We start from the raw sequence: 12,006 nt of genomic DNA, 5'->3' as shown, positions 1-12,006 counted from the left end.
GACTGTGGCTGTCAATACAATAATATTCGGATTTCATGAGTCCAATTTTGGTAAATACAACCTTGGCTTTCAAGCTTTTAAGTTTGAATCCAAATTATAACCTTCAAATTCAACTCACAATTTAATACGAGTTTTGGGTCCAAATCGGATTCAATACATGTTTAATATTTATTAATTATTATAAATTTGTAGACAAACTGTTAATACTTTATGTTATAATATGTGCATATGCATACATACATATATATATATATATATAAACCAAAGTGTTTTTTATTATATATGTATGTATGTATGCAACTTATATGGGTCGAGTCTTAAGTGGATCTGTTCGTAGCAAAACTCGGACCCGACACATATTTCATTCACACTCAATATTGGGACTCAAATTTTGCTTGGTCCTCTTAAACAAATGATTCCTCGGGTTTTTTTTTTGAGCTGATCAGACTCGGGCTAATCCAGCCCATGGACAGTCGCAGACTGTGATCCATCCAAATTCTAGTTCAATGTGGTGAAACTTCAGTCACATGACTTTTGATATAAATTGCTGAAGGGGAAACAAACTGGTAATATGTCAAGCCATTGAACCTATTGACAAAAGGTGATCACTTCTGGGCCTCCAGTTCTAGCTCTTCTGTGGCCCATCTCTCGCCATTTTTTTTTTTGGGTACAAGGGCTGGCCAATGGCCCCTGATTTCTTATTGTGAATGTGTTGTTGCTGACGGGCTTTCTTTCCAATGTTCTTTCCCTTCCCAGTCTCAAGTTTCTTTGCACATTTACAAAAGGGCAAAAAAACCTTGCAAACATCATGCCGGGGGAACAAGACGACTTTGACAATTTCCAGCTCTCAATGGCTAAGACGCCTGCAAAGCACAACATATTTTAGCTGCAAATGTCTCTATACTCGGGAGATAATTTCATACACCCCCTACCTTTTTTTTTTTCCTTCAAAAGTTACCGAAGAATTCATGCGTTACTTCTTCAAGAAGATAGGAGGTAGTGTAATTAATAATCCATTAACAGTTGGAGATACAATGCATAGATACCAAAGAACATGGCCATTGATGGATGAAACACCAAAGCCGGGTGACCATTGATTGATCAATGCCAAGAGGGCCAAAGAACATGGCAACAACAATTTTCAATAATAGTAATTCATTAGGCCGATTTCGTGGCATTTCCATCATTCATTTTTACATCCTTGTGATTTAGATCCAGGCTAAATGATTACAACATACGTCAAATTTTCCTAATTTAGAACCCCAAATCCCACTAAACATTACAGAAACACAACCCAACTACCCAATTCAACACACCGACTGCAATCAACCCAAAGCCATGGATGGATTGATCCCTGAAATGCAAGTACATTTTTATATGGTCCTCCTGATCATCAGACACACTCTTCTGGTTTCACTTCAAACTTGTGCCAGAAACTGTCTTGGACGAACCAGCGACTCCATGGTCAACCGAACCAACAAATAACTGTGAGGCAAATGAGCCACTTTTCCTCGCCTTCCCGGGAAAGTCTTTGCCTACATTACCCTTCAACGAGAGATTCTTTTTAATCCGACTCCGAGTAAGTGACAACATGGTACTGCGGGGAGGTGCATGCAAAGCACCTTCAACACAATCTCCTGCCTGTGCGCAACCCCATGGCCTTGATGGTCCATCTTCGCAGAAAGGCCTAAGCCTAGGGAAGAACTTAGAAAAGACCCGCTGATCTGGAGAATTCTCCTCTTCAACTTTGGCACAGATTGGGCAAGGGGGGTCATTTTTGTTTGCCTTTGGGGTAGTTTGCTCCAAGCATTCAGCATGGAATACATGGCGGCATGAAAGAACCCCAGCAACAGGCATGTCTCCGCTTCTCACAATACGTCGAGAACTCCAAGGAGATCTCTGTGAAAGAAGCCTCTCACACAATCCACATTTGAAACTATCTGATGGATTACAATATCTACTTGAAAAATCAGCTTCAAATGGCTCAGAAACATCAGTGAGATCGACACTACCACTAGCACTGCTCAAACGATGTTTTTCTCTTCGAGGAGTAACAGCATCAAATTCCAAATACCCAGCAGCATTGCTGTCAGTAGCTTCTCTTCTAGGTGTGTCAGATGGAAGGGTCAATGGGTGAACAGGTTTTGACATAAAGCAACGGCGACTTGAAAAATTACGATGAGAGTGATGTGTCTTGGCCACAGACTCGTAATCACTACTGTCCGACCTGGATGAAGTTGAGCCACCACTATCCCTTGCAGCTGATGTGCCCTGCAAAAGTAAGTATAATTAAGTTGAACTTCAGGCAGTACTACTCAGCTAAGCATGGGAAAGGAAAATCATAACTTACTTCCATAGCAGGGGAAAAGGATAAGGGCCTTGAGACTGCATCAAACAAGAGAAGGATAGTATCAGCAATTTAAAATTTCCATTCATAGTAGTTCACTTAATATGAACAATTGTTTATGCATACAACCAATGACAGCAAAGCAACCCCAATGATAGACCACATAAGATATTGACAAACGATTTCATAAAACTGAAAATGTTTAAAGCGAATCCAAGACAGATGAAACCATAAAGGTTAGTTCCATATTGATGACTATCTCTTTGGTAATGTGTTCTAATGAAAATCAAACTCATGTACTAGTGATGCTTCAACAAAATTTTCAAGAGCCAGATGCAGCCATGCTGAACAAGAAAAAAGTATATATCACCCCATAATGCACAATCTAATCCTGATGGCCCTACAAAAGCAAATCCTTTTGTAACTTACTTGGGTCATAGGAAAATTACAACTTAGATATGCTAATACCATTCTCAACAGATATAAAATATATAATTCTTCCAGAGGGAAAGGGAAGTTACATGAACAATAAAATTACTCAGGATTGACAGGAAACTCAGAACCATATTGCACTGTAGGGCAAACATAAGCAGCCTCCTATGACGATGACTCACTAATCTCACAGTACCAGTGCACGTGCTTAATGTTTCTTTTAAGCAACAAAACATCTATCAAAAGGCAGCAACAGCTAATATCTGTATTAATGTAAGCTTAGACAGAAGCTACAAATGTGACATCGAGCTTTTCCCATACAATACCAGTAGTTGGCTGAATATCAATAGTATCGGTACGTACTCATTTCAAATAAAAACAAACGTAAAACAACTTTTTATCATCTACAAGCAAATATAATTTTCTTTTGTAGATTAAAATACAGGAAATTCTGATAAATAAGCCCTTAAAAAAGAAGAAAGTCCTAAGGCACATAATTAGCAATAAAACCAAGATGAAAATGTGAACCAGCCAGGATACCAAACCAAGAGTGCCTATAGAAGCATCCACCATGACGCTCTGTCATCACAGGTCTCACTCAAGCTGTGCACCCATAAGGTTATGGACCAATCTGTACCCAGCCAACCAGGTCAATAATCAATTACAGCTAATGACATCACCAAGCTATCAAATCTATGTTCAACAATTTTCTTGTCCTGGCAATTTAATTGAAAAACTTAATTTCAAGCATCTTGTTACTTAGCTTCCCATCATCAGCCCCACAAGTGTCCTCAAGAAAAGTGTATGATATAAGGGCAATGGATACCAGGGAAGAAGGGAAAAGATAAATATGCATTTCCATGCGTTCATGTCTGAGTGTTGTGAGAGAGGGAGGAGGGGTGGGAGTTCATGTTGAGGTCATGAACTGTAGGGATCTTAATCCTGAAATCATGGGTAACCCCTCAACACAAAAATAGGGACAGTTGTGAATAGCATTGTAGCAACATCCTTGTTTGCTTCAATTTTAATGGGTCATGTTTATAGCTGACTTATAAGATGATTGATGCATTATATTAGATGACTGGACATGATTGAAGGTGCATTTACTTTTGAACCTAACCTGGAAACATGAAGATCAAGTGTAATGGTGTTTGGAGGCAGGCTTAGTTAACAACAAGCAGGCACAAGCCTGTACTATGACACCATACAAGAATCAATTTTGGGCAAAAATCATTTGGACTCCAGCAGAGAACCTGCCAAATTGGAGCTACAAGTTTACAAGCTCCCCCTTTAATGATCAGCCCATCAACAAATCTACACCTGCCACGATGTTATTTTGGACAAAGAAAGCATGGATCCTTATTATAAAAGGGAGCAAAACCATACCCCATTGCAGCTACTTTTCTTATCACGCGAATGTTCATATACAGAAAAACAAACAAAATTATTCTACTATAGATGGTTTTACATAAAATTGTAAAGGTCATATGCATACTTGTATCAAAGTAATTAAAAGCAATTGGATTGGATACTTAATTATCATGCTTCCTTATCAATAAAGAGCAGTAGTTATATCAAAGAAGCAAGCACAACTTTGGGGGAGGGGGGCCACAGGATCAAATCTGAATAGACAAAAGAAAACAACTTGGAACAAATAGCAAGAAACAGAAGTAATACTGCAAGTGACGATATTGTGAACCCTTCAAAGCTAAAAGCATGTTACTATTGAGGGCAAACTCAATCCGTGGAAATGGACACAAAACGTGAAAGTTATTGACAAACCTCTTCTCGAAGTGTTATAATCATCAACACTGATTTCTTGTATTGTTGGAGGAGTCCATTGCCGCACTGGGGAAATGTCAGAGGGACTACTATAATACGGGCCACCACCATCATTTGCCATATATGGATGATTGGCCACATGATTGCCTCTTAACCAGCTCCTACTTTCTCTACTATTTGAGGATGCTGAAGACCCAAACAGTTGAATCCCATCATGGGAGCCAAATGACAGTGCTTCAGATTGGAAACGGAAGTCCCATCTCGGCGGGGGCGGTGAATAACTTGAGTTTGTACGCCAGTAAGGTTCATGTGGCCCCACAGACCACTCCCTGCTAGCAGCAGTAGATCCATGTGGCCTTGCAGCCACACAACACAGGGACCCCGTTTTAGCTATCTTTCAGAAAACCCACCAGAAATCCCTCCTGCTAGCTGTCACAACTCTTTCTAAAGCTCAAAGCTAGCCTATCAAACACTAATCCTTTGTCCTTGTGAGATTGGAAATCTCTGAATGCTTCAAATATGTTTACGACACATAAAACTTACAAAATAGGGATAAAATCTTCATGTCACTGTTTGAAACAATGAACCCATGCCTAAAGAACTTTGGAAACAATAGATATCTTAAACCCTGATTAACTTGTCACCAATGAAAAAAACAATGAGTTTGTTTGGACAAGTCAAATTTGGTTTGCAAAATTTGTTTTCACAAATCCCAATCACCTTTTTATCTTCCCAATCACCTTTTTATCTCACATACATCACATCACAAAAAGTGCTACAGTAAATATCTCAAATAAATCATCCAAATAAACTCTTATCCAAACAAACTCAATGCAATCCTCTGCAGAGTGTTTCTCTCACCAACAAGATAAACAATAACCAAGACAGCCAAAATATTCTTCTCATGCGCCTACCTTTCCTTTGAAGAGTGGATAAGCCTGGTTTAAATTCAACAAGTCGTGAGCTAAGAAAAATTTATGGCAAAGACCTATAATTCAAACCGAAAGCCTGAAATGACATGTACCAGAAGATCAATGTCACAAAATCACAAAGAAAAGTATAATCTTTTTCTTTGTCAAGTCGAATGACAGGAGCAAAGCTAGTCAACATTCAAAAGATGCCTTAACAAAAATTTAAAAAACAGCAAATGTCTACACACAAAGGGAAACTTTTCTTTTCCATATGATTTGCCCCCTCTGGAATTTTCCCCCTTTTTGGCTTTAGTTTTCTTATGATTATGAACACAGCTAAAAATACTCAGCTACAGTGACAACATAAATTTTAATGTAATAACCCGTAATAATTCACTATTATTACAAAATCATTGAAACTAGACTACAACCGCCAACTGCTGTATCTCAAGCTATAATTTTTTTAAATAAATGAAAAAACAGCTAAGCACAGAATAATTCCCAATCATTCGTACCATATTATGTAAAAAGAAAGAAGCAATTAAAAAATTTGAACTTTACGAGAATTATTACAAACCCAGAAATAAAAACTCCTCAAATGAAGAATACAACATCTGCCACCAAAGATTCACGAGGACTTGTGAAGCTTAAGAAAATAAACAAGAAATGCAATCCAGCATTTAAGGACTAAAAAACAATTTTTTAGATAAATAAGCACATATTTACATGAATGATGGTGCTGATGTAAACAAACAAAATGGGCTTACGAATTTATTATTGATTCTGTTGGGCTTCTGCTGGGGAAAGGAGTGAAGGTAGAGAGTGTGAATTGTCAGCGTGTAGAAAATAGAAATGTGAATATAAGAACCCTAATTTGACGGAGAGAGCGCGATTATTTAAGCGTCCTTGTTGCTGACATACCCTCAAATTTGGCTTGATTTCTGGTTGTATCCCCGTATATTTACTGTGCCTTTTGTAATGGCCCCCGAACATTTTTTTTTGAAATTTTTATTACTACATTAAAGGTGCTTGTTTTGTTTCTAGGGAAATGACGGAGGAAAAGTATGAAAAGTGTAAGTGTGTATTTTTCTTTTTTTCTTGAGCTAGATATTTTAACTTAGCTTTATATTACAAGAGAGTTATAAATTCTTATGTCCTTTCGTAGGTGGAGTATAAATATATAATAAGTGATTCATTCTGAGTTATAGGAGCATGTAACTTAAAAAAAAAAATCGATTTATCGATTGAATTCGATTCGAATTTTGGAATTCTCGAAATCGGTAAAGCGAAAAACGAAAAGGAAATCGGATTTTTTTATTTTTAAAATATACGAATTTGATTTGAATTTGAGAATATGTTTTCTCAAAACGGAATTTTGGATTTCGAATTCACAATGTGAAATCGGAATCGAATACCTAATTTGATATTCAATTTCAAATTCGTATGTGCTATATATATTAATATATATGTAATATAAAAATTTATATTATATAATAATACATCTAATTAATAATTATATTATAAAACAATACAATAATAAAGTCTTATTAAGTTAGTTGTATATTATGTTATAACTATAAACTTATATTATACAAAAGTTGGCATTTAGTTTAGCAAAGCTTACATATAATTACAGAATTAGGTGAAATCGGTTATTGCCAACTTTCAAATTGAATTCGGAATTTATGAAATCGAATTTGAAATCGATCGAATTTTCTAATGTCCAAATTTCTAAAAATTTCAAATTTAAAATTCCAAATTACCGAATTTGATTTCGATGCACACTCTTGTTGAGTAATTTGAACAAAAAAAAGAGCTTATGTATAGAGGTAAGCTATACTAGTTTGATTTTATGGCTTTTATTTTCACATTTCTTTTGTTATTCACTTCTTATTTTTTTTGCGTCGCATTATAGTTTGATAGGCACCTATATCTTGGGAGAATACAAGCCAAATAATACTTATGAGGGCACGCAGGAGGTATTTGTCAATTTCTTGCTTATTTTGTGTGGCAAGGTAAGAGGAAAAGTAGTAGCAGCCAAGTTTTATGCTAAAAGCCGTGTTAATTAAGGATTTTGTGATGAAAGAGGAGTTAAAACAAAGTCATTGCTCATGTTTACTTTTCTTCACCATCAGTTCTTTCACGTCAAAAAAAAAAGTTGAAAAATCTTTGCTTTTCACAAGAGGGATAATAGTTTGAAAATGGGAAGGCAATTGACACATTATGGATCCACGTTTGCAAATCCTTTTTGGAAAGCCTCAACTCATTCGTCATCAACCACTACCTTAACCAAGTTGGAAGATCAACCAATGCAATAACTTGGGAAATGGAAAATCAATCAATGAACACAGTCATCCACTCTCTAGACCTTTGTTTTTCTCGGTCATGCTCCACATGGAAATGTTATCTACTGTCATCACCCAAAAGCAAAAAAGGTAACATGCATGTTCAAGGTTCGACACTTGAAGAGCTTGCCTTCGCCTTTAAGGATTTACCTTTCTTTTCTAGAAGAATCAAGACCAAACATGTTTATTAAATGAACAATTTCCCAATAGTTCCATCCATCCATCCAAAGAATTGAAGAATCAAGACCATAATCGTATATTAACTATCATCTGGCCAAAGAACTGAAGACTTGGGCCACAATCATGTTTATTTACTCTACTACTGCTTTCAAGTTAAGATGAACTAATTGACCAGTAACAATTGGTCAATTAGGAATGCTATTCGACTACAACAATGAAGGTTACACATCTCATATTTGCGCAAGGAATACTTTCAAATATTGCATGAAGTGGCCAAAAATGTTATCTACTAGAGTGTGGGTCTGTTAATTGCTGAGAATCAGTTAAGTGAAAATCGCATGCTGAGAGTTCATAATTCAATTCCAAAATTTCTATACCTGGCAAAAGCCCTGAAATTTAACTGTTTGGACATCTCAAAAATGGACAGAGGCCATTTCCGGCCACTGAAAAGTCAGCCGCCATGTTAAAATGCTGAAGCAAACATACTACTTGTAAGTTGCAACCACAGCTAAATCAGCAATAATTCCAATATCATACACCAGCAATTTTACACAAACCAGACATCTGTTAAGCCAAATTCCCTGGTGGCCCATCCGTATCCCAAAATCCCATTAAGGGTCAGCACAAAATATCAAGTATGACAACCAAATTTGAAGGAAAATATAATAATGTTCCTCCTCTACCTAGCAAGGAAAGTTTCATTCTTTTGAATATGCAAGAACAACATCTTCAGAATGGCAGTTGTTTCTCTATCAGAGCGAAAAACTGACAATAGAACTTTGATAACAGTTCAAAGAAAGCATACAAAACTCGGTGAAAATCCACTCCATAACAGCAACTCCCCCTACAGCCTTGATCTTCTCTATAATATCATTTGCCTCTTCTTTAGTGATACCTTGCTTAATTAAAACTGGTACTTTCTCAACTAAATCTTTGGCTTCCTTCAACCCCAAATTTGTGAAAGCACGAACCTCTTTGATCACCTTAATTTTTGCAGCAGCATCAAACTTTTCTAACTTGACATCAAATGCACTTTTTTCAACCTTCTTCTCCTCAGCCTTTGAAGACCCAGCACCAGACCCTCCTTGAGGACCCAAGTCCATGCCCTCCACTAAAACTGGTTGAATCTTAGGATGCCTTAGTCTGTCTCTAAGCGTGGGACCAATCAAATTACGTTCTTCAGGAGACAGGACTGCAATCTGTTCTGCAAGCCGAATGATCTTATCTGAAGGTGGGGGTCTAGGGTCATAAGGATCATAGAAAGCAGGATACTTGTGTCTTACGGGCTTTGATTTGGGATCCCTGGGAATGAAATCAGGCTGAAATGCACGAGATTGTAGAGGGCCAGTAACCACACGAAGAGCGGGATAGCTACGCAAGGATTTGAAAACTACAGAAAGCTTCATGGTTTGAAGATAGTTACAAAAAAATAAACATTGAAGGATGATTTCTGGTGAAGCAGTGCCCTTTGGCACTTGTAGCACTAAATGCAGCAAATGAACGTAATCCTTCCTCCCTGTGTAGAAGCTTCACATCCTATTTCCAGTGAGCTTCTCACCTTAAGAAAAGATATGGGGAAGATGTCAGTCTCATTCATATTTTCAGGGACTATCATCTCATTCTGGAATATGGAAATCCAACTAATATAAGAAGACTAATCAACAATATGACATCCAGTATTGCAAGCCGTTTACAACTCATAAATTTTCAGTCCACCAATCTGATGCCATTGGCTACCATGCTTGATAAATATTTTTTGCATGAATGTGCTTTGGGAAAGAAGACCACACGCAAGAATGTTTTGGTAAATGGTAGCATTCTAGGAATTGACTTCCCTGCATATACCCAGAGCATGGCAGACTAGGCATACAATAAATAAATACTAAGCAACGTTTTTTTGGATTAAGTTTGGTATGAGGCTGCATTCTTACTTGCAATCAAATATTACAAAGGAACAATCTTTAAAGAGAGTGGTCGACTTATGGAATGAACCTAACCCTTATGAAAAGCTAATGTGCAAAATATAGCAATCGATTCAATATTGAGTACCCTTGCAAGATTTTCTTGTTCAAAATCCAAACTATCCAATGTCTCAATAGATCAAAGGAGAAAGAAAAACTAGGAAAGGCATTCGAGGGCTTAAGTAAGGAACAAGTGCAAGTACTTTCGGATTATTTTCATTCATAGTTCACTCATATGCAAAAGAAACCTTAACAGCCAACTTAGGGAACAAATTTTACATCCATCTTCATTTGGGTTTCAGACCAGTTCCAGCCAAAAAATAAAATAAAATAAAATAAAATAACTCAGGCTCCAGAGCTAACAATTTCATTGAACTTTAATAGGTCTAAGCACAAAATAAAATCCAATCACCAGAAACAAATTATTATGTCAAAATATAAACTTTATGGAGAAAAGCTAACCACCAAGAAATAAAGAACTCCTGAGATTGGAAATCTCTGAATGCTTGAAATATGTTTACGACACATAAAACTTACAAAATAGGGATAAAATCTTCATGTCACTGTTTGAAACAATGAACCCATGCCTAAAGAACTTTGGAATCAATAGATATCTTAAACGCTGATTAACTTGTCACCAATGGAAAAAACAATGCAATCCTCTGCAGAGTGTTTCTCTCACCAACAAGATAAACAATAACCAAGACAGCTATCATATTCTTCTCATGCGCCAACCTTTCCCTTGAAGAGTGGATAAGCCTGGTTTAAATTCAACAAGACGTGAGTTAAGAAAATTTATGGCAAAGACCTAAAATTCAAACCGAAAGCCTGAAATGACATTTACCAGAAGATCAATGTCACGAAATCACAGAGAAAAGTATAATATTTTTCTTTGTCAAGTCGAATGACAGGAGCAAAGCTAGTTAACATTCAAAAGATGCCTTAAAAAAAATTAAAAAAACAGCAAATGTCTACACACAAAGGAAAACTTTTCTTTTCCGCATCATTTGCCCCCTATGGAATTTTCCTCCTTTTTCGCTTTAGTTTTCTTAAGATAATGAACACAGCTCAAAATACTCAGCTACAGTGACAACATAATTTTTAATGTAATAACCCGTAATAATTCACTATTATTACAAAATCATTGAAACTGGACTACAACCGCCAACTGCTGTATCTCAAGCTATAATTTTTTAAAATAAATGAAAAAACAGCTAAGCACAGAATAATTCCCAATCATTCGTACCATATTATGTAAAAAGAAAGAAGCAATTAAAAATTTTGAACTTTACGAGAATTACTACCAACCCAGAAATAAAAACTCCTCAAATGAAGAATACAGCATCTGCCACCAAAGATTCACGAGGATTTGTGAAGCTTAAGAAAATAAACAAGAAATGAAGGGGGCGGAAGGGCAACCAAAACCCAGTAATCAACAACGAAAGGAAAAAAAAAAGGGAAAAAGGATAAACAAATCTGGTATAAGCTTGAGGCCTTTCAGGAGTGCAATAGTAAATCTTAAATGAGAATCGTGAAGGTAGCAGCTGAGATGAATTGAGATGAATTGGTGAATTGATGTCCCTAAACCTAAAGCTGAGAATCGTGATGTCCCTAAAGCTGTTGATGAATTGATGGGTAGCAGCTGAGAAATGAGAATCGAAACAAATGAATTGAGTTGAAGCGGCGAAGCGAAGAGTGTCGTGAAGGTTGAAGACTGGAGTGAACTGAAGAAGTGAAGATTAGGTTTAGACTTTAGATAATTGCGGTCAAAATTGAAAATTCGGTCAAAAATTGGAGAACCGTGGTTCACGGGTTGAACAGGTTTTAACGGGTTTTACGGGTTTTTACGATTTGACCGGTTCTTGATCTAGGTCAGCAAATGCTATGAACCGGCCGGCTCGGTCCGGGTTTGAAAACATTGCTAGTAATAGTTATTTAGGGAAATAAAAACGGGAAAGAGAACCTGAGAATGAATGAGTATGTTTTATTATTATTTTTTTGAATTACTTTACATGTTTTATTAATTTTTTTTTGAAATTTCTTTATTT

At 36.6% G+C, this 12,006-nt stretch overlaps 2 protein-coding genes across 4 annotated transcripts; both read right to left on the bottom strand.

The window, feature by feature from the left end:
- Positions 1 to 1,138: 1,138 nt before the first annotated feature.
- LOC113716918 (uncharacterized) lies at positions 1,139 to 6,354 on the bottom strand. Of its 3 annotated transcripts, none has more exons than XM_072070655.1 (4): positions 6,240 to 6,354; positions 4,562 to 5,499; positions 2,351 to 2,385; positions 1,139 to 2,271 (listed from the first exon to the last, which is right to left on the bottom strand). In XM_072070655.1, exons 2-4 carry the CDS (start codon positions 4,680 to 4,682, stop codon positions 1,414 to 1,416), a joined length of 1,014 nt encoding a protein of 337 aa, XP_071926756.1. In that variant the 5' UTR covers positions 4,683 to 5,499; positions 6,240 to 6,354; the 3' UTR covers positions 1,139 to 1,413. The 3 variants fall into 3 exon arrangements, with proteins under 3 accessions (XP_071926756.1, XP_071926757.1, XP_027097272.1); XM_072070656.1 differs by lacking the exon at positions 6,240 to 6,354 and adding an exon at positions 3,320 to 3,410 and having other exon boundaries at positions 4,562 to 4,691; XM_027241471.2 differs by having other exon boundaries at positions 4,562 to 6,338.
- A 2,348-nt stretch (positions 6,355 to 8,702) lies between these two features.
- Positions 8,703 to 9,515, bottom strand: LOC113719274 (uncharacterized). Its single transcript, XM_072071253.1, has one exon. It carries the CDS (start codon positions 9,401 to 9,403, stop codon positions 8,750 to 8,752), a length of 654 nt encoding a protein of 217 aa, XP_071927354.1. The 5' UTR covers positions 9,404 to 9,515; the 3' UTR covers positions 8,703 to 8,749.
- Between the last annotated feature and the right edge of the window lie 2,491 nt (positions 9,516 to 12,006).

The sequence above is a fragment of the Coffea arabica genome, chromosome 11c, assembly GCF_036785885.1.
Source record: "Coffea arabica cultivar ET-39 chromosome 11c, Coffea Arabica ET-39 HiFi, whole genome shotgun sequence".
Lineage (NCBI taxonomy): Eukaryota > Viridiplantae > Streptophyta > Magnoliopsida > Gentianales > Rubiaceae > Coffea > Coffea arabica.
The sequence above is the reverse complement of the archived record's forward strand: the minus strand, read 5'-3'. Positions and strand labels throughout refer to the sequence as shown.